Source organism: Colletotrichum godetiae (genome assembly GCF_030913485.1).
Source record: "Colletotrichum godetiae strain CBS 193.32 chromosome Unknown BDP55scaffold_8, whole genome shotgun sequence".
NCBI classification, from domain to species: Eukaryota; Fungi; Ascomycota; class Sordariomycetes; order Glomerellales; family Glomerellaceae; genus Colletotrichum; species Colletotrichum godetiae.
This window is the reverse complement of record NW_026851256.1, coordinates 27,373-47,804: the sequence shown is the minus strand read 5'-3', so window position 1 is coordinate 47,804 and position 20,432 is coordinate 27,373. Positions and strand designations below refer to the sequence as shown.

General features: G+C 51.1%; 7 protein-coding genes and 1 pseudogene across 8 annotated transcripts; 5 read left to right on the top strand and 3 right to left on the bottom strand.

Moving 5' to 3' along the window:
* Positions 1 to 1,166: 1,166 nt before the first annotated feature.
* BDP55DRAFT_t86 lies at positions 1,167 to 1,236 on the bottom strand (annotated as a pseudogene). Its single transcript has one exon. The product of its transcript is annotated as a tRNA-OTHER (tRNA).
* A 2,985-nt stretch (positions 1,237 to 4,221) lies between these two features.
* BDP55DRAFT_652817 (uncharacterized protein) lies at positions 4,222 to 6,252 on the bottom strand. The gene is made up of 2 exons (XM_060574136.1): positions 5,880 to 6,252; positions 4,222 to 5,825 (listed from the first exon to the last, which is right to left on the bottom strand). Exon 2 carries the CDS (start codon positions 5,784 to 5,786, stop codon positions 4,338 to 4,340), a length of 1,449 nt encoding a protein of 482 aa, XP_060432999.1. The 5' UTR covers positions 5,787 to 5,825; positions 5,880 to 6,252; the 3' UTR covers positions 4,222 to 4,337.
* A 1,234-nt stretch (positions 6,253 to 7,486) lies between these two features.
* On the top strand, positions 7,487 to 9,443 carry BDP55DRAFT_652814 (uncharacterized protein). The gene is made up of 2 exons (XM_060574135.1): positions 7,487 to 7,506; positions 7,558 to 9,443. Exon 2 carries the CDS (start codon positions 7,637 to 7,639, stop codon positions 9,128 to 9,130), a length of 1,494 nt encoding a protein of 497 aa, XP_060432998.1. The 5' UTR covers positions 7,487 to 7,506; positions 7,558 to 7,636; the 3' UTR covers positions 9,131 to 9,443.
* Positions 9,444 to 10,117: 674 nt separating this feature from the next.
* BDP55DRAFT_576252 (complex I intermediate-associated protein 30) lies at positions 10,118 to 10,957 on the top strand. Its single transcript, XM_060570781.1, has 2 exons — positions 10,118 to 10,765; positions 10,818 to 10,957. The coding sequence occupies exons 1-2, from the start codon at positions 10,221 to 10,223 to the stop codon at positions 10,891 to 10,893; spliced, it is 621 nt and encodes a 206-aa protein (XP_060432997.1). The 5' UTR covers positions 10,118 to 10,220; the 3' UTR covers positions 10,894 to 10,957.
* A 1,315-nt stretch (positions 10,958 to 12,272) lies between these two features.
* BDP55DRAFT_765601 (uncharacterized protein) lies at positions 12,273 to 13,012 on the top strand (the record flags this gene model as incomplete). Its single annotated transcript, XM_060580940.1, has 3 exons — positions 12,273 to 12,598; positions 12,670 to 12,821; positions 12,883 to 13,012. Exons 1-3 carry the CDS (start codon positions 12,317 to 12,319, stop codon positions 13,010 to 13,012), a joined length of 564 nt encoding a protein of 187 aa, XP_060432996.1. The 5' UTR covers positions 12,273 to 12,316.
* Positions 13,013 to 13,483: 471 nt separating this feature from the next.
* On the bottom strand, positions 13,484 to 13,733 carry BDP55DRAFT_725484 (uncharacterized protein; the record flags this gene model as incomplete). Its single annotated transcript, XM_060579015.1, has 2 exons — positions 13,484 to 13,579; positions 13,650 to 13,733. The coding sequence occupies 2 exons, from the start codon at positions 13,731 to 13,733 to the stop codon at positions 13,484 to 13,486; spliced, it is 180 nt and encodes a 59-aa protein (XP_060432995.1).
* A 1,049-nt stretch (positions 13,734 to 14,782) lies between these two features.
* On the top strand, positions 14,783 to 16,476 carry BDP55DRAFT_628633 (uncharacterized protein; the record flags this gene model as incomplete). Its single annotated transcript, XM_060571925.1, has 5 exons — positions 14,783 to 14,921; positions 14,989 to 15,303; positions 15,387 to 15,439; positions 15,508 to 16,154; positions 16,191 to 16,476. 5 exons carry the CDS (start codon positions 14,783 to 14,785, stop codon positions 16,474 to 16,476), a joined length of 1,440 nt encoding a protein of 479 aa, XP_060432994.1.
* Positions 16,477 to 17,920: 1,444 nt separating this feature from the next.
* BDP55DRAFT_712453 (major facilitator superfamily transporter) lies at positions 17,921 to 20,346 on the top strand. The gene is made up of 5 exons (XM_060578207.1): positions 17,921 to 18,424; positions 18,518 to 19,131; positions 19,197 to 19,449; positions 19,513 to 19,635; positions 19,686 to 20,346. The coding sequence occupies exons 1-5, from the start codon at positions 18,201 to 18,203 to the stop codon at positions 20,254 to 20,256; spliced, it is 1,785 nt and encodes a 594-aa protein (XP_060432993.1). The 5' UTR covers positions 17,921 to 18,200; the 3' UTR covers positions 20,257 to 20,346.
* Positions 20,347 to 20,432: the final 86 nt, after the last annotated feature.

The window sequence follows — 20,432 nt, the reverse complement described above, 5'->3', positions numbered from 1 at the left end:
ACGACCAACGGATGAGGTACTGCTCCCCCTGTTGATATGCAAGGCACTGCCTGTCACTCTCCATCGACGGAATACCTCAAGGTCCTCAACTGATCAGAACTGAGGAATGCACCTCGAATCGCCAGCCAGCCAGTGACACCTTGCTTAGGTCTGTTTGACTGGCTAAAGGCCGCTGGCACCGCATAAGGGCTCAAGTGAACTTCGAGAAATGATCTAGGTATGGCATACTACTTCGCATTTCTCGCCATCAGCCAATCGTCTCCATGATCCACGGTACGTACCATGTTGTTGGTGCTTACCATTCCGTAGTGCTTTGGAGTTTGAGCCTGGCGTCCGGATAGCTTCCGCCATCCCGCTGACAGCACGTCCCGGCCCCCAAAAATCAACCTTTTACTCGAATCACCGTCCGCGTTGCAAAACGTTGTGGCTGGCACTGGCATCCTTTCGGGCGATTTTCTAGGCCATGCACTTTGTGGTCGTCGGGCGGCACCTAGACCTGGCCTGGCCATTCATCTGTTGACCGTCTATCCCAGTATTGGATTTAGCTGTCTCACCGCTCGTGATCTCTTGCTGGTATGAAAAGCAATATCTCACATTACCCCTGGCAGGATTGCAAGGGCATCCTGCTGCACCTTGCTGACTAGCGCCCCATCTCCAGCGACATGTTGGGGTTTGATGAGCCCAATTTGGATTCTCCCAGACCGAGCAATCAATCTTCTGGGTTACTTTCGCTAGCCACTGAGACCTGGTTGCCGAGGCAGAAATTCAACGTCTGTTGACGGTTGCAAGCTAATAACACCCTTCCAGACGGACACACATGGAGCCGTGCTTTATCAGAAGATGGAGCTTTCCCATGTAAATTCATTTCGGCCGCAGCAGCAGACTTCCTTTCCACATTTCCCATCGAATATCCGTACCGACAGTCGCTTTCAGGAACTGCCAACGCAGCCGACCCGCAGCTTCCCAAACACCGGTCCTCGGCTCAGTTCTTCAATGCCTGGCCGACAACCCCGGTCCTCTCAAGCGTCAGTGGGCCTTGCAAAGATTGTCGAAAAAGCAGGCCGAAAGTCGATAGGGCAAAAAGAATGTCAATCGCTGACGGGAATTGAGCCCGACGTGGCTGGAATTCGTTAGTTGCGAAGCTCATGTCTGGATGAGAAATTGTAAGCACTTACGGGTCGAACCCACAACCTTGAGATTAAGAGTCTCACGCTCTACCGATTGAGCTAGCCGGGCGAACGGCTTTATGGCTGATGGAGGAGGGGAGGCTCGGGACTGGTCATGTTGCGAGGTGGTGGATTCGTCGTCCCCGACCCATCTTCACGATGATGGTCTATGGGGAACCACTGATCAGTGATGGCGTAAGAAACGATGTCCGGGAACCTGTGCGCAGGATCCATCCGGAGTTAGGTCACTTCCTTTTCCTAGGGCTGAGGGTGTGGGCTAGGTGACCTAGGTGAGCCAGGTGTTTGAGACACCACATGCCAACGTCGTACACAGGGGTATGGTGGCTGGGATATCTGATGACTGACGTGGGAAGATTCAGCCTGGATCGTGTGATTATGAGCTTGGAAATCTGACAGCTGGCTCCTTGGGAAGCTCGTGCTCGCTTCGGGTACGTCGCCAGCGCAGTCTTTTGCTACTTTAAGCTTTGCGGCGCTTCGCTTTTGCAAGCCACGATTTGGATCATTGGAAGAAGTTTGTCTTGGCTGCTTGGGGTAGGTTCGTGATAGCGTGGCAAGAGCAGTCAAGCTATGGCTGGTAAGATTAAAGACCAAGTTAACGGCATCACCATCGAAGTGATATGAGCAGAAGGTGGGATGAGTACAGTATCACGACTACGCAAACCAAGATGGCATCACGCTTTGCAAATAAGTAAGGTGTCCAGGTAACTTCTTCTTGATGAATGGCTAGAAAAGCCTTCTATCGGTAGTGAAAAGTCCCGGTTTTCCTTGAAAACGAAAACAAACGTGGGGTAAGTTGGGTACTAGCATCCATTTCGTTGCCCTTCACGTGTCCAACGCGACATGCCGAAAACTGAAAGAGTCGTAAACGGCTGCAGACGTCGAGGGTCATGTGAAGCCATGAGTCCAAGCAGATCCTTCCTCCTCTGGTTTCCATCTCGAAGGCATTTTGTTGGAAGGAACACGGAAGATGTGAGAAAGACGTAACATGTCGACGGTTATGAGAAGTCGTCATAGCGATACCGTGTTCAGAGGTATAGAGGTATGATCTCTCTCCATCAGTCGTTGCCGTAACGTCCGTTGTGATATCATCAATCTCAATCCCGAAGTTCCACCCATCCTTCCGAAACGAAATCCCATAACCATCTGAAAAGTTGAAAAGATTACAAACGCAGACCGGAAGAAAATAAACGTGAAAAGTGGACGGCGGATGTGAGAGCCGTATCAGCGATGCCGTGGCCTGCGGATAAAGAAGAGGTATAGCCGTCTCCATCAGTAGTCTTCGTGACTTCCGTTGGAATATGACCAATCTCGATAAACATCCAGCCTCCAGAAAACCACTGTCGAGACCATCCGAGATGTCCTATCGCAGACCAAAAGAAACCGAACTCGCAGAACCTGTCACTCGAAGTAGACCACAGCGATGGTTTCGTGTCGTCGTATGAGATAAACAACCACCCAAAGAAGGCACAAGAATCCTGCCACCGAGAAAGACCGAGATTCGTGGATCGAGGCTGCCGTATCAGAGCGGGCGAGGAAGGCCGATATCGGGAGTGTTGCCCATGAATGGACGGTACAGTGCATGATGTGCGAAGACACGTCTGTTGTGCTCCTCCTCTGTGATCGGTCCGAAGACAGGGCGAGAGCCGGGAGAGGGCGAGCGGCGCGGGTAGGGGATGGGAGGTCCGGCTCCGGAGTTGCGGGCGCGGTTGAGCTCTTCCTCAGTGAGAGGGACGGGCGAGGGGAGGCGAGTGCCGGGGGGGAGCTGGCGGAGACGGCCGGCAGGGTCCTGTTCATACAGATATCAGCATCGCGTATCAACGTAGAGTCGGGCAGATGCCAGGGTAAGATAGAGCGAGGCAAGAAGGGATCAAGGAAAGGGTTATATATACGTACAATCCACGAGGGATCGGTGCCAAGGCCATGGCGGCGCCGAGTCGCCTCAGCGCTCATCTCCTCCGCGGAGAATCCTCCGGGGCGGGAGACAGTCCAGCGGCGAGGACTTTCCTAGGGTCCCCGGCCAGCCAGACTGTCTCCGGCAGTGGTGTCGGAGTCAGGACCAATGACCGAAGCCCGACGAACCGCCTCTGCGCGCCGGAAGGCAGCGCGACGACCCGTCGCTGCCCCGGGGATATCCACCGGCATAGTGGTGGTAGTGCCGTCTTTGGAGGAGAAGGAAAAGGAGGAGGGGGCGGCCATCTTTATAGTTCTCTAAAACAGGTAGAATAAGTGGTCAGTATTCCTCTTCATCGGTTCGTTCGCTCGTATTCGTTCACGAATGTGATATAGGTGTGAAGCTGTTGAAAGAGATAAAAGGAGCAGGAGAGGTACTATGTGGGGAAAGAGACAGAGGAGATGAAGGGAGGTGATATAGATAAAAGAGGTAATAGAGGTAACAAGTATAAGCAGAGGCAACAGACGTAAGCCGAGTTAATGGGTGTGAGTGGAGGCAAAATAAATGAGCAGATGGAATGAATTAAGTGATAGGAGTAAAAGAGGTGAGAAAGAGAGGTGAATGTAGAGGCTAGAGAAGGATGTAAAATAATGAAAGAAGAGAGGTCTGATCTTGGTGTTATCATGACTGGGAAACAGAAAACTCACTGGTAGAGAAGCGATGGTGTTGGTATTGTGGTTGTTGCCGTTGAAAGGTCGAAGGACTGAAAAGCTGGCTTGTGTAGAGCAGAAGTGAGTTGTGTGAGGTCGAAGAAAGGAAGAAAAGAAAAGACAAGTTGAGGAGCTCCATGAGTGGAAAAGATATTCCAGCCGTGGGGCTCTTGTGAAGGCATCATTAGGGCTTCATCAAGAGAAGACCACCTTGCCCTACTGCGGCTTGAAAGGGGCAGGGCTAGGGTGAAGATGCGGCTGAGGAGGAGGTGGGTGGTTATCGAGAGCATCGTCATGGCGATGTGAAGGTCATTGTGCTGCTCAGGCGGGCGGGAGCTTGGCGACATGGGTAACGGTTGGTTGAAAGAACTTCCATGCCCTTCACTGGTGTAAGAGATACAGATCAGAAATGGCAATTTTGGAGGACTTGGTGGTGGTGGTGGTGATGTGATGGGAATGGCTTCGATTGCAGAGGCAGTCTGCCTCGGTCCCTAACGATGATATCTGGTATCTTCAAAAAAGAACCAACAGTTGTATCCATACCCGGCATCATAGAATGTTCTTGGTCTTCTGCTCCTCCTCCAACCGCTTATGCTCCTCAAACTTCTGCTCATGTTCAGCAACAGCAGCCTTCCCAACCTCCTCGTGATGCTTGAGGATGAACTTCTCGGGCTGGTCCTTAATCATCTGACCCATGCCGTCCCTGAACTCCCCCTTCTCATTTGGTCTAACCCCGTACGTCAAGTCTCCGTCAATGATGATCTTCTTAAACGCCTTGTTCAGCAAGCCGCGGTACATGCTGTCCTTAGCATCGGTGCCGGGGACTAAGCTTTGGCAAACTTCCTTGATTTTTGCTCGAACCCTGTCTTCGCCGAGGCTTAGTATGAGATCCATGCATTGACGCGACATCATCGGTTGAAAGTTTCCCCAAATAGCAAAGGCTTCTTGATGGACGTCCCAGTGGTATAGATGGGAGCGTCCTGCGTATCGCCCATCTTCTCGACAGCGGGGGAGGAATTCGTCGAAATATTGGCGGAAGGCGGGCCGCTTCAGTAAGCGCTGCTTGTTCTTACTCCTGAACTTCTTTCTTGCGGGCCCTTCCGCAGCTTCGGTGTCTCTCTCGTCCTTGGCCCCTGGCTCCATGATTATTTCCGGATTCGTTGCATCGGGGTTGTTATGCCGACCGTAGTCGGTCTCGATGCAAAAGAGGCGACAGGATGCGATATACTCGTACATCTCAACTCGAGTCGCAAAGGCCTCCGAGAATCTTGCCACGTCGAGGCCCAAGAATTTAAGCACCTCGGCAGGGTCCCTCGAGATATGCACCTTGGGCCACCTCTTGCTGTATCTCTCGTATCTTTCAATGTCGTTATTTCGGAGTGACATGGAGTAGTCGTCCACGGTCAGTCCGCGTGGCTGGATGATTGTCTGCATGATGCTCCAGAGATCGCCGTGAGCGTGCTTGAACAAGATCCATTGCAATTGTTGGAGTGAACTACAGATGGTTAAGTCGACTTGGATATACCGCTTTGGCTCATTAGCATCCATCCCTGTATTTGTCAATGGCCACGGGATGGCATAGTTGTCGCCGATGGGGTTGTAGATTGCGCGCTTGGCACCGAGGGCGGCAAAGATGGCCTTGCGGGCCTCGTCTTTGGACATGTTCGAATGGCTCGGTGTTCTCTCTTGTCCCTCGCCACAGTCATTGGCCATCTCGAACCACTCTTCACCACCTTCCCGTTCTTCCTGCCGTCTGGAAGTTGACTCCGGTGCTGTCTTCCCACAGCACTTCCCGACGAAAGGTGCTCTCTCCCAGGTGACCAGAATATCTATATCGCCATAGTCTTGCTTCTCGGGACCTTCAATAGGGCTGGCTACACATAGGTACAGTTCTCGGAGTGCAGCAAAACAGTCGGCCTTGGCTCGTTCGTACACTGTGGCGGGCATTCGTGGTGTGTTCAGGGGATCATCCCCAGATGCGAAGGCAGAGCCTCCCATTGCGAGATTGGTAGGCCAAGTGCACAGTGAGAGGTTGATCTGTCTGCACCGATTAGTTCTTACATACGCATGGTTAAAACTGCGATACGATACCTGGGCCAACGTCACTGTTTGCAAGGCGAGCTTTGGTCACTGAGCGCGAGAAGTGATACAAGAAAAGAACCACAACGAGATCGCTCGATAGTTGAAGTAACCAAAACGGTACTCGGTATGAAATCTTGGGGGCGTAGGTCAATAAAAATTGAGGATGTCAATGCCTCAGACAGCGACTCGAGCGATGGGAGATGATGGTGCTTGGACTAGGGTGACTCAATCGGCAGCGCCTGACTCAACAGCTAGGGCGCAAATGCAGATGGTCTCCAAACAGACCGATGCGAAGTCAAGAAGGAGGCTTTGTCTGTCACTGGGCTGTTGCGACTTTTGAAGTTAGATGAGGTGAGATGGGGAAACAACAAGCTACAAATTTGTTCTCCCATTTCAGTACTCCGGGAGCTTGGAAGGAGGTGGAAGAGTCTCCCCTCACTGTGTGAATTGACGATTATGGGGTCTTACCACGGTGCCCACGGTACGTACCCCTAATAAGTTCACTCTTTCCGGCCAGTCTGCTCTCAAAGAACATGTCTAGAGATAAGGGAAAGCATTTGGCACTACAATTTGACGTTGAATGAAGCTCGAAAGGTGTTCCTTTAGCTCCATTACCGCTTCAGAGAGGATTCCTTTGTCTCTCGTCCAAGGATCTCGAGGGAAGGACAGTGCACTTCGGGCCATCTATTAGCAAAGCAGTCTTCCTTTCGTCCATTGACATGAGGGCTATCTGACCTCACCATGAACTAGATATATAGTTAATTGGTAATTATTCCCTCGGAAAAATGCTAGTTCTGCCTGCCAGTGTTGCGTCTCCTGACTCCAATATTGGGCAATTTTCAACATCTTCAGCTCGTGAGTCCATCTCAGCACTCCGCAAGTAGCAGGAACCCAGCAGGCGATAAGAGGCTTATTAAAGGTATACTCCTTCCTTTAAACCGGCAGCCATTCATCATCAGGGAGCTCGATATTCATCGCGAGTTATTAGGTCATTGACTTGAACTTTCTGGTCTAGGTTGCATCATGGCAGTTCCGGGGAGTGTCCGGAGCCTACCGGAGATCACTTCGGCAACAAGTGGGGCCAACCCGGAAGGCTACGGTGCCATCTCTGACCACTTTTGACGGGCAGTTGACTTTACACCTCTCTCGCCTCGTGCCTTTGGCAAGAAGGGGATCAAAAGGATTCACTAAGCCACGCGCACGTCTATTCGTTTGACCTAGTTCCTTTTGTAGGGCTTTTGATCTTGCCTTCTTCGCTTGTTGCCTTTCAACACGCCACTGTAAGGAAGGTACACACCCTTCATTCTTCAACATCTACCTTCTTCTCTTTTCTCGTACACAAACAACGCCTCAAAGTAGGAAGTCTTACGAAACAACCAGTTCCGACACAATCTTCCGTCTGCTTCCTCTGCTTACCAACATCTACTAAGGACTCGAATCTCTATCGCTGGTCCGCGCCATTATTGGCATCTCTCTACATACCTCACTTACCTTTTTCACATTAAGATACAGCTGAGCCGCTCGAATCATCGCTCAAAATGGAGAAAGTCATCGATTACCGCATTACCTCGCGCCCCATGGTTGGGAATGCCAACAAGGAAGCTGCAGACGCCGGCAGAAAAAACGTCCACGACATGTAAGTTGGCTCCATCCTGAGCCTGTCCGTGTTCTGACATATACGGGATAGCTGCGAGGATGAGTTCGTCCATCTCTACTGTGGCGACACTATCTTTGTTGTCTATCGTGAGATTATCACTACAGGATCCATGTACTTCGATGCCTGTCTCTTCGGCTTCTTCAAGGAGTCTACCACTCAAGAGATCGTCCTCGACGACATTGAGCCCAAGGCTCTCGAGTTATACCTTCAACTTACTCACGGCTGGTACTTTGAGATAAAGTCTTTCGGTACTAAGGTCGTCCCCTTCTCTCTGTTCGATGACCTCATAAACGCCAACGATCCCGTGGCCTTCAAGAGGGCCCACCTGGAGATCCCTAAGATTAAGCTCAAGATGATGGCCCAGATGTGCATTCTTTGCGATCGTTTCATTCACCGCTCACTTCTCTGTATCGTCAGGCACATGTTCCTGACCTTGCTGGCACGTACCAAAAAGAACTGGACCACTCTTAAGTACGAGGATTCTGACTGGAACACGGTTCACCATGTCGACTTCATGCTCGACTACATGGCTGCCTTCGATATCTTCTCCACCGGCCACGACGATGAGCACCTCATCAGGGACGCCATCTCGGAGAGCTTCTACTGGTTCACCAGACACACCCCGTCTCTCATCAAGCACTTCTGGGACATCATGAGCCCGACGTTCATCTCCGAGTGGGACGTCTCTCGCCACATTGTCTGGGATTCTGAGAGCGAGATCATCGTCGGCCGCGAACACGTCAGATTCGACCACGCCAAGAAGCTGTTCATCACTGATCAGCTCATCTTCGAGAACTCGACCAAGCGCCAGAAGAACATCAGAAATGACCGTGTCGACCACATGTGCTCGATCGAAGACCGTATCAAGCTTTTCCCTTTCGTTGAGGACCAGGAGCTCAACGCCAGCCGCATCGCTCGTCTCCGCGCCCTCGTCGAGAAAGTCCAGCGCAAGGGCTCCACTCCGTACCGTACCTTCATTCCTGGCGCCACGGTTCACCTGGTTACTAGCCAGAATAACCCCGGTCAGCGCACTACTTCCAAGAAGCAGGCCAAGAACAAGGCTTACCATGCGGGAGGTGGCAATTATGGAGGAGGCCGTGACCGCGACAACGTCGTCGAGAGTCAACGCAACCAGAAGGTTGGTCCCCGTCAGACTGAGCTTCCCCAAGCCCAGCGTGGGGATGGCATCCCTGATGCCAGTCCGAAGAACACTCACAATCATCTCGGCAGTAGTGGCCTAGCTCATCGTCAAGCTCTTGGCGGCGGTCATCGTGGCAAGAATCGCGGTCAAGGTCACGTTCAAGGCCATGATTCTCAAGGCCAACTTGAAGTTCAGGTCCAGGGCCAGGCTCAAGGCAAGGCTCAAGTTCGTGGCGGCGGTCAAGACCATACTCAGGTTCTTGTTCCAGATCAAGCCTACGGTCAGGTCCACGGTCACGCTCAAGGCCAGGCTCAGGACCATGCTCGGGATCAAGCTCAAGGCCATTCTCAAGACCGTGCTCAGGGCCAGGCCCAGGGTCGCGCTGAAGGTGGTGGCGGAAGTGGTGGCAAGGGTCGTGGCCGCAAGGGACATCGCGCCCGCAGGACTCAGGACAACTCTTGAAAAGTGGCCTATTCTCAAGAAGTTGCTCGCCGCTCACGAGTGTATCGCCAGCTTCCGTTCTCATCAAGCTTTCCTAAGGTATGGTAAAGGCTCTCAAAGTGAGCACTACCCCGAGGTATAGGGGACAATTTTGTGGTTTTAAGGTTTCAAGGTTTCAACTATTCTGTAAGGTTCGGGACAAACAAAAGTTTTGTGTTTTCTTTGGAATGGGCTCGAGGCTCCAGCTCTCATGATGACTTGGTATGAGCAACGACTTTCTTTTATCCAGGCTGTCCCAGGAGAATCCGAGGCGTGGACCGTTCGAGGTGATGGCCTGGGTACTGTACGATAGGAAAGGAAAATAGTATTAGTACAACATCACATTATAATCATTGATACTTCCTCGCCATGTGACACTATTGATGGTGGCGGTCAGTTAAGACAAAGGGAGTAGCCGAGCAAGCGTTTCCCATGTGGCATTTGATTACGAGGGACTTGCTCTGACTTCTGCAGATCACCTCATCAATTCTCCGCCCGCCTCTGCTGTCCAATCTTGCGGAGACGGCCTCTAATGTTAATGGATAGGGCTGAATCAATTGAGAAGCAGATATCTTAAATGGGGTACTATTAGGGGCCTCAGGGGGGCTTAAATCTCAATTACCATGCGCTGCATTGTCAAAGCCAGCTTCCCTCGGCACTACCGGCGCGCACTTGGCTCGCGGCTGTGCTTGTCTGCTGTTGACGAGAGCGAAGATCCCAGATCCATGACACTCCGTTGACTGAACGCACTCCACAAATCGGGCGAACCGCCAGCCTAAGATTTGACAACGCGAGAATAGAGTTCACCATATAAATGAACACACGATGGGCTGAACCGGAGCCCTTGATTGACCCGAGTGCTGCGCAAGAATGGAGCGTGAATCTTGGCAACGAAAGTTTAATAAACATGGCAGGCGGACACGGACAATGACGATGATTCAGTGTTAAATGAGCGACCTGCCCGCCCATCTACGCCATTGCACCATTCTGCCGCCGATCCAACTTCGTCATTCGTTTCCTCACACAAGGAAGCTCATCGATCACCATCACACTCATTTGCTAGCCAGAAACCATGCATATCCCCGTCGCTCTCCGCGCCCTGGCCTCCGGAGCCCTCTTCACGCCCTGGGACAAGAGCCAGTGGATCGCCTCCGACGACACGGTCCGCAACGGCGCGAGTCATTCCACCCTCGACATCATCGAAGCCGGCGTCGCCGGCAACCCTTTCACCGAGTCAATTGCAAACTTCCACGGCAACCTCGACTACGCTACGCTCGGCGGTGCGGGCTTCGCGTCCCAGCGGACCGTCGACGACTGGCCGAGCCTCGACATCTCGGCGTACGATACCATCACCCTCGAGATCCCGTTCACGGATGGGAAGAAGTACACGTTCAACCTGAAGGACACGGTGCCGCCGCCCGTAAATGGCGTGGAGCAGTCTGGGATTAGCTGGGAGTTTGATTTCCAGATTCCGGCGGTGAATCACACAGATGGCGCGGTTGAGAAGGTGGTGATGCCGTTGAGCAAATTTGTGCCTACTTTCCGTGGAAGGGTTCAGAATGATACTGCGCCGCTCAACTTGACGAGCATCAAGAGGGTCAATTTCATGATTCGAAGGTTAGTGAGGTCCGTCCCGCGAAAATTCGGGTAGATGCTAATGCTGTCTTAGCTTCTTTGCTGAGCAGGATGGAGATTTCGAGCTGCACTTCAAGTCCGCGATTGCTTCAAAAGAGGGAAGCAAATAGATGATCTACCACCAATATTCAATACCCACACAAGCGAATATCATTAAATTCTGCCTAAGGCTCTTCCATGGTCCCAATAGGGCCAGAGGTCAGATTCAAGGGCCCTGGTACTGAGTTTCTGAAGCCCATATGACCGGATACACCGCCTGGAAACCAGATGCATTTCGACCCGCCCTCTCACGTCGTCTGATGTTTCGGTATAAGCCGGATGAAGCACCCTGTGAATGGACGGAGTCGAAACCCATAACTCGGTGCTATTCGACATACAAGCAGTTAGGCAGCCATCTCTCTCAAATGCTTCGCATGAGCCCCATATTGCTTCGTATCGCGGCCGTACGGAGTAGAAAGTGTCAGCATCAATTCCTAAACTGGAAGAAAAATTGGCGAGGAGTGGAGGTGGTCGCCAGCCCAGCCATCCATTTCCCACTATGACCCCGTCTTACGGCCCGCAGGAGAGCACCGACCAACTCATAATTATCTGTTTGTTGCTTACAACCCAATTACTAGAGGTGACATCGTCTCGTAGCCTTGCTCTTCCATAGGGACTTTGGTTCATGATGTCTAGTTTCATTGCTAGGGTATCCTTCTGGTTCCATATATAGAGGCCCGCATTCCTGCATGCGATAGTTTGTCGACCGCATGTTGATCCGTCCCGGCTAGTATTCCCGAAAGCTAGGTGGACTCAAGCTTATACCTTACTGGGTTTCTGTACGCGACCTTCCTAATCTTGTCTACGGCACTTGACATGTAGTATCAATCACTCGGCTGAAGTCCTCAAGATAGGACAGAACACAACCCTTCGGGCTTATATGTGGTCAGAGCGATATCCTCGAGATGTTCACTGATGCAGCTTGCTGTCCTTCAACTGCCTTAATAGTCTCATGCAGTAGTAATCCCATGGTGGGCTGATAGAAACTTCAGGCGTGTTAATCTCATGTATCCCATGCGTTCCAATAAGCACCGTGGGCACTTGAATCTGTGCGCCCCTGTCCGCTAACGGTGGGGTTTACACAAAGCCGTTGGAGTCTAGAAGGCCTGGTGATCCTCGCCTAAATGATCGAGAAAAGTTGCCATAGATCATCGTGAGGCCCTGTTGTCTGGTTTACCTACAAGGCTGAGCCGACATGCCCGAGACCCTTGTGGTTAGTGAGCTTACATGTAACCCTACTTCAAGCTTTGTGGAGAAGGCATGCATCGGCTGAGGCTTTTGAAAAGAACTTTGGTAGAATTTCAGCTCTAGCCTTGAGACCCATGCCGAGCTGTGGTCCTGGACAAAGTTTCTATCGAACAAGCAGTCCATGTCTATTCTCACGACGAAGTATAAAATATCAACACAAACTTCAAAGTCTCGTCTCTAGTCTTCAGAACCAGGCACTCCTCTTATTCAATACTCAACCCCCAAGAGCTTGCTCAATTCCTCAAGATGGTCAACGTCGCCCTCTCTGCCCTGGCTATCCTGGTCGCGGCTCCCTACATCGGAGCCGTCCCCACCGCGGCCCAGTCCGACGCAGTCGAAGTCTTCTCCTTCGCTAAGTGGGTTGACGGCATCATCGCCAACCCTGAAGGAGACAACTTGACTCCTAGCGAGGCTGTTGAGGCATGGAGAGAGTCTGTCAACGCCACCGAGTCTGACGGCACCACGCCTACCAACAGCATGATCCAGAAGCGTGTCTCATGCAACACTATTGCCGGCACTGAAGCCTCCGTATGTCTCCATTCCCCTTCTCATCACTTTACCCCGATTGAATTGCGAACGCTGATACTGTGCCAAACAAGGTCCCTGACGCGGTGTCTTGCATCAATGACCTTGCCCGCAAGGGCAGTCAGGCCTGTGTCGTTGGGGGCGTCTCCGTCTTCTGCCTCATTGGCAATGCTCAGATCACTGGTGTCAAGGGAGGCACCAACGCAGCCACTACATCTTCAGCCTGGTCAGAGTTCTAGCCCTGATTTTGAGAAATGAAGTCCAAGATGCTAATACCTCTGAATCAGCAACGATGTCGCCCGTGCTGGCGGTCTTATTATGGATAGCTGCACTCGTGCGGATAACACAGTCCAGGGATCAGAGTTTGCGTGGGGCAACGGTAACCTGCTTGTGCACATCCGCAAGCCTGGTTTGTAAATGGTTTTGGGTGTGATATTGGCCTGAGATTGTGTGAACAAGAGAGTGAGAGCTTCTCTCGTAGCCGATGAAATCAGCTATGGCCTCGCCGGTGGTGCAGTGGCAAGGTGACCCAGCCATACTTATTTAATATTCTAAAAGTAATTGCTCACGTGTCAGGTCTCCCGACCTCCGCCGTCGAACTCCAGAGATATAGCCTGATGCAACGTTCAATCCAGCTAGGGTCGGTCTATCGGATATGTAGTTATCCTTTAGGCTGCACGTATGCTGATCTTACGGCCTTCAATAACCTTGCCCTCTCCCAGACATCTATTTTCCTGAATAGTGAATTCGAATCTTGCCCTCAAGCACTTCTAGGAAGAATTCTTGGAAAGGAGTCGACTGGAAATCAGGGTAGAGCTCAGTGGCTAGAAGGTATCCAAGCCGACTGACACCTTCCGGGCTGTTGTCTCCAATTATAAAAGACGAATACTAGTACTCCGAAAATGACTTTCCTATTGCCGCAAGAGTATCTTGAGGGTTGGTTTCCAGCTCGGCGTCGAAGTCGGCAATCATCGACTGTAGCTCCTAGGCCAAGTTCTAGTTGAGAACCGTCGAGTCAGTTGAAGGATCAAAGGGGCATGTGCTGCCAGCTTACCTCTTTCTTCACAACATTCTCGTCTGAAAGCTCTTCGTCGATGGCGATAATTTCGTTGCACGAAATGAGGGCTGAGGAGGCCATGACCTTGTGGTTGATGGCTCCTGGGTCCACAATGATTCAAGCGATGAGTTTCCCGATATCAGCATAATCAACGACGTGTGTTGGCATGTTTGCATCGCCGGGAACAAGATTTCGCATGAACTTGGGAAATACAACTGTGTATTCAGTGCGATCAGAAGCCAGTTGAGGGATGAATCCGTGGTACCACTAGTCAACGTCGATGATTATGTACGGTGGGTTGATGGCTCTAGGTTCGGCATACACCTCTTCCTTCTGCGAGTGAGAGTCAATGTCAGATATAGCACAGACTCAGGAGTTGGCTTTTGAGACTTTGAGAAACCACTTTCTGGACGGATGAGTTGGCGGAGGGTAATGCGCTAGGGATAAAGCGCCGAACGCTCGCAAGTTTGGCTGCTCGAACTAGCGCGACTTGAGAGCCTATGCCGGCGGGGTGCACCGAGGCGATTAGAATCTGAAAGCCTTTCAACACATAGGCGATCTCGGTTTCGGGCTTTCGAGATCAATGGTAATGACGTAAACACCTCTTTCTCTCAGCTTCTCGTACGCTGGCTATGAGATTGACGAGGGAAGCGAGACGACTGTAGCCTATCATGGTCCAGAGATCTAGATAGGCTTGCACGCCGTGTAGAAAGAAGAAGGTACGATCTATCCTCCATGCCAAGAGGCTTCGTATGAGGCTCTGCCAACTCTCCTTGACGACTAATATGACTGCTTTTCCAGATTAAGTGCGACGCTGGGGTGCCAAGGTGCCCGCAATGTGTAGCTAAGAGTCTCGAATGCAACTATACGTACACAAGACAACAAACACCAACAAGTAGGAGGTGATACCGATCCAGGAAGCATTCTTTAGCCAATGATTTCCATAGGCTGACTGCCCGCGAGTAGAACTCGCCATGATCTTACACGGGCACTGGAACGAGTCGAAGGCATGGTGGAAAGCGTTCTCTCTATTCCTTCTTTAGCCCGGATATTATCTTACCGGCATATAAATAGCTCTTCGGGAAGTTTATCATCGTACAGCAGTTTTGGCCTTGAAGCTTCTCGTCCAGATGGTCTCTATCAACTCGTGCGACGAAGCCCAGGTGATCATCACATGCTACCGAATCAACGGGAATCGATCATTGATTTCACGTACCAGGGTCAATATCCATCGGACACACATTCCGCGACTTTTTTATCAACTAACTCGTAAGAATTGAAGGTTCCTGTCAGAGTTTCTCGACTCTGAACATCAAATGCGTTGACCGCATTCTAGGTGATCACAGCTTTAGCATTGCATCCTGGGAATCTTTAGAGCAAATGCGCCAGTCTAGCTTCACGACATCACCGTCTCAGATGGTTGTGCCCCAAGATATGATGCATCCTTGCTTCGAAAGTGAGTGTCTCTACGATGTCACTGAAAGATCTCTCCCGCGCATGGAGCTAACACCGGAGCTCTTAGGTTTCATCTCAGCATCACGCGGCGTCTGGCGCATGCTCCGGTTGAGTGAAATTCTTGCAGTCTTTCGCGACGACGAATACGAAGTGATTCAACCTCCGCCAAGTGTGCGCGCCGCCGTCAACATCGAATGTGCCTATATGTTGCGAATCAATGGCAGCGATGAGATGGATAGTCGGAATACTGCTTGCATAATGCGCTGGATATGCTTCCAGTGATCATGACAGAGCTGCCAGACTTGATCGCAATCGGCGCCTTACTCCTAATGGTGCGTCATCACTAATCTGTGTTCTAATTCGAGACTACATGTGCATGAAGGATCACTGACACTCGCAGACCTTGATGTTCGCATCTACTTCGAGGTTTCCTACAGCGGCTATGGTTCTAGCCATTGTCTCTCAGATGATGTTTCTAGCCGGGTTTCACAAAATGACTGCTACTCCAGACGAAACAACAACGCACAAAAGGCCCCTACTTTCATACGCTTACATACTGAAACAAAACCTTTCCCTATGGATCGAGAAGCCACCACTCTTATCTTCAAACTTTGGTCTAGACCTTCCGGAGCAAGAACCATATGATGGGCATGGAACTATCCATCTTCAAGATGGCATGTCGGGTAATTGCCTCAGGGAACAGGCTATTTTGACCGAAATTCAGAGCGAGGCATACGAGAAACTCCGCTCACCTAACTCCTTGTCGATGTCACAGGAAGCATACACAGAAATCAGCCGCCAGCTCTTGGAAGAGCTCTTACAGCGGAGAAGTAATTTGCCGACACTCGCCGAACCACTTCTGATACCCAATAACCTCGACATGAAGCATGCGTCATGGTTTTCCACCATATTTTGTACCTTCTATCAGGGCGAGATTGCTATTCGCTCTTCAATCTTCTCGCATAATATATTCTTCGACAACGCAAACATTCGTAATCAAGCACCCTCGTTGACTCAAGTTGCGCTTCCGCTACTAGGAAACCGGTGGTAGTTGTGAGCTCTCTTGATAGAAGTGCTCTGTAGGGATCGCAAGTGGCCATTGTTCAACGCTCTTATGCTGGTGGTTGGAAGGCTGGCTGGTCCTTTCTCTGAGGTCCTCAGAGGCATGTTACCTAAGGTTGCGTGGAACCTTGATTCTCAATTCCTTCATATCGCCTATAACAGGCATGCACCAGAAGTGCAACATGAAGCTCAGCTCATCAGAGATGTTGTGAACTTGTTTGAGGACAACTTTCCAAACTATCAACAAGCCAAGTCTTGCGCTACGACTAGGCTTCTATTGGATGTGGCTTCAAGGGCAGTTCCATAACGCACAGATAGTCAAGAGGAGGTGAAGAGAATGTGAATATGTGTGAAAAAGGCCAAAACAGCACGCACGGAAAAGACTGAATGGCCACAAGCCGCGAGAATCCGATTTCTACTTTCCGCAGATGATCGAACGCGGCTCAGCTTATTGTTTGACGGGCCCGTCGCAGATGATCGGGAATAATTGCCACGAGTCAAAATGCCCCATTCTTTGCTGGAGACATCTTGCATGAGGTAGTGTCAGACTAAAGTGGCGGCAAGTTGATCGAAGTTCTTGCTGAGACTTGGAAGCTGGAGCTCAAGTTTCAGTGGAGTACAGACTTCGTGAGGGAATTAAATCAAGGACTGTCTGCAGCGCCGATATTCCGACCAATGTGTCACAGGTCCGGCTACAGTGCTGCCCTCTCGGCTTTTCACCCTACACACATGGTGGCATCAAATCGAAAACTCATCACTGACAATTCATCTGCAGAAATACAACGTGGCGGTACTATGAACCAAGAGTTGTGGACGATTGAAATCTTGCCGCGAATGAACATGCGATGCTAGTTTCTAAAAGTGGTTGCGATCAAGGACTTATTGTCTGTCAAAATTCATCCAACGGCGGCCTCTAGAATGGATAGACTGAAGTCTTTTAGCCCGGCAAGAAGAGGCTATTGTTAGCGCCGGAGTCCGGAACCGACAATGGATTACTTGCAGTCGGTAATTAACCTGGCTGAAGCGAGTGGCGTAGCGGCGGGAGGGAAGTAGTTGCCAACAACTCCACGGGCCCATGCAGGGAGCTCGAGGCTCAATTGAGCCGTAATAGAACCTTTTTGGGTCTCTGTATCAGTCTCCCGATCGAAGACTTCGCAAAGGCCAAGAATAGCACGACTCAAAGGATCCGCATCGAGCTAAGTCTGGAACCTCAAAGCTAGGGTCTTTATAAGGTAATCTTCAAGTCGGATTTTCCGCACTGGCAATGTTCCACAAGCCAACAAGATCCCATCAGCTTGGGAAGGAAGGGAAATGACGGTCCTGATGCTTTCCTCGTACAGCGAGCACCAGGAGGCTCGGCTCGCGAGGGAACCGATGAGAGTTTTCCCTCGTGAACTGGGATGCCCCTGACTCGACATCAACTAAAAGAGGAATTTCAGTGGACGCACTCTCCACCAAATACCTTGTCAGATCATCTGATAACTGTCCAGCAGCCGCAACGACACCGGTGGCCCGCTAAGAAAAACATGGGGGCCCCGAAGACACCGAGCCAGTGAGCGGACTCGACCTCCGTGGCCACCTGAGAACCGGGTACGACAGACGTCACTCTGCGGCCGGTCACTAGTGGCGGTGCCGGGTCGCCGGCTACAATAGCGATTTCCGCTTCGCCGGACATCGACGCTAAAAGCAACTGTTCTGTCTCGTCCCTCACTCCATCACGGACAATAGATCCTTTAGACGAATCAAATTTCGTTCATGTCTGGTTACTCTGGATCCCTGAATAGGTGTGTTGGTGATGATCTCTCTCCAACGTGGGTCCGGATATGGGATCAGCGATGGGTCAAACATTGCAGGTACGCGATAATATAAATCTTTTCAAATCCATCCGCTCGATGTGCGGACTTGTTTGGTTCTTGTTACCCACGTCTTCCTTTTCGATCACTATTCCCTTGGCTCAGGTGCTCTTTGTGTATCCAAAGTGCGTGCCCACCTTTGCAGTACACACCTGTCATTGATCTCGTCGAAACCAGCATGGCCGCCAACGCTTCGACAATGCCTCAGGTGTCTGAGCAGAACCATGTTTCCGCCGACAACGATATCGAGAAGAGCACCGCTCAGAACTCGGTTGATATTCACGCCGAGCCTTTGAAGCTTGATTACGAGGAGGGTCCTGAACACAAGCAAGATGGTGTCAAGAAGGTGGAGGCCATCACCTCAGTGTGGTCTTGGAAGATGCTCTGGGTGGTTTTTGCCCTGTAAGTCCTTCTGCTTTCGTCTCGTCCTCCGCCCAAAAGCTCTCAATGCCCGCAAGCATCTCAATGAGACCGAGACTAATCGGTTCTACGCAGCTTGTACCTCGTATCCTTCACGGACGGCCTATTGCAGTCTGTTCAGAGCAACTTGACACCTTATGTTACCTCCGCATTCGGCCAACACGGGCTTCTTGCTACGACTAGCATAGTCTCCACGATTCTCGGCGGTGTCTCCAAGCTTACTATCGCTAAAATCATCGATATCCGTGGTCGTGCGGAGGGCTTCGCTGGCATGGTTTTCCTTGTCACCATCGGCATGATCATGAAGGCCACCTGCCAGAACGTTGAGACGTATGCAGCAGCGCAAACGATCTTCTGGGTCGGCCATCTCGGACTCATCTACATTATCACGATTGTTCTCTCTGACATGACGTCCCTGAGGAATCGTATGACTATGATTGCCCTGAATGGCACGCCGACGATCGCCACAACCTTTGCCGGTCCTGAGATTGCGCAGCTGTTTTACGACAAGGTCAACTTCCGCTGGGCATTTGGTGCCTTCGCCATCATCTTGATCGGATTCAGTGCTCCCGTCGCCGTGATCTTCTTCTTTAGCGAGGTCAAAGCGAAGAAGACTGGCTTGATCCCACCCAAGCAGAAGACCCGGTCTACCTGGGAATCTACCAAGCACTACTTCATCGAATTTGACGGTATGCAATCTCCCTTTTCGAAGACCCAAGATACTTCATAAAACTTGACATACTAACGAACCTAGTTGTCGGCTTGATCTTGGTGATGGCCGGGTGGTCTATGCTTCTGCTGCCATTTTCCCTCGTTTCCAACGCCACCCATCAGTGGAAGAGCCCTACCATCATCTGCCTAATCGTCTTCGGCGTTATTGGCTTGGCTCTTTTCGCTCTGTGGGAGAGAAACTTCGCCAAGGTCTCTCTGTTCCCGTACCACTTTCTGAAGGATAGAACCATTCTAGGAGCTTGCTTGGTTTACGGTATCATGTTCGCCTCCATCTAGTAAGTTGATCTCCCCATGATGCGGTCTCGCCGTATTGATCCTATACTAACAACTGTGTTCAGCTGCTGGGACTCATACTACCAGTCTTACTTGCAAGTCGCGCACAATCAAGACATCACCAGCTCTGGCTACATCCTCAACGCCTTCAGTTTGACCTCCGCTATCATTTCTCCCTTCATCGGAGTGTAAGTTATTCTGTGTCGAGATACCAGAGCTTCTTCTAACCAAGCTTTAGTGCAATCCGATACACTGGCCGCTTCAAGTACATCGCCCTCTCCGGCGTGCCTATCTGCGTCCTCGGCACTGCCCTGCTCGTTCACTTCCGCACCCCGTCAACTACCGTTGGCTACCTTGTCATGTGCCAAATCTTCAATGGCGTTGCTAGTGGCATCTTCAGTATCTGCTCCCAAATCGCCATCATGTCGTCCGTCACCCACCAGCAGATCGCCATCGCGCTCGCATTGCACGGCCTCTTCGGCTCCATCGGTGCTGCCATCGGCTTGGCAATCGCTGGTGGTATCTGGAACAATGTTCTCAAGAAGAACATCTATGCAAACCTCCCCGAGGGTAGCAAGGACCTTACCGCCAGCATCTATGCCAGCATCGAAACGCAGCTCTCGTACCCTATGGGTAGCCCCATCCGCACGGCAATTATTGAGGCCTATGCTGATGTTCAGCGCAAGATGGTCATCGCTGGTTGCGCTTTCATTCCTCTGGTGCTTCTGTCCTTGCTTATCTGGCGCAACATCAACGTCAAGACTGTGGAGGAGGAGAAGGGAAAACAAACAAAAGGAACTGTTTTCTAATGCGGTCTCGTACCTTCCGCTTACTCCAGCCGCTGTCTTTTGCTGTGTATCTTCCAAGACCTAGCCCATCGAGTGAGAAACACTTCGAGGTTGGGAGGGTTCCTCTGACATAGACTGTAATATGACATTCAAACGAACTTTTCAACATTGCATTCAGATCAATATCTTACAACCAT

Excerpts from the sequence above, each read along its gene's own strand:
- BDP55DRAFT_652817 (XM_060574136.1), bottom strand. The coding sequence starts at position 5,786 with ATGGGAGGCTCTGCCTTCGCATCTGGGGATGATCCCCTGAACACACCA.
- BDP55DRAFT_652814 (XM_060574135.1), top strand. The coding sequence starts at position 7,637 with ATGTACTTCGATGCCTGTCTCTTCGGCTTCTTCAAGGAGTCTACCACT.
- BDP55DRAFT_576252 (XM_060570781.1), top strand. The coding sequence starts at position 10,221 with ATGCATATCCCCGTCGCTCTCCGCGCCCTGGCCTCCGGAGCCCTCTTC. Across the intron at positions 10,766-10,817 it reads GTCAATTTCATGATTCGAAG|CTTCTTTGCTGAGCAGGATG; the intron begins GTTAGTGAGGTC and ends ATGCTGTCTTAG.
- BDP55DRAFT_712453 (XM_060578207.1), top strand. The coding sequence starts at position 18,201 with ATGGCCGCCAACGCTTCGACAATGCCTCAGGTGTCTGAGCAGAACCAT. Across the intron at positions 18,425-18,517 it reads CTCTGGGTGGTTTTTGCCCT|CTTGTACCTCGTATCCTTCA; the intron begins GTAAGTCCTTCT and ends GGTTCTACGCAG. Across the intron at positions 19,636-19,685 it reads ATTTCTCCCTTCATCGGAGT|TGCAATCCGATACACTGGCC; the intron begins GTAAGTTATTCT and ends ACCAAGCTTTAG.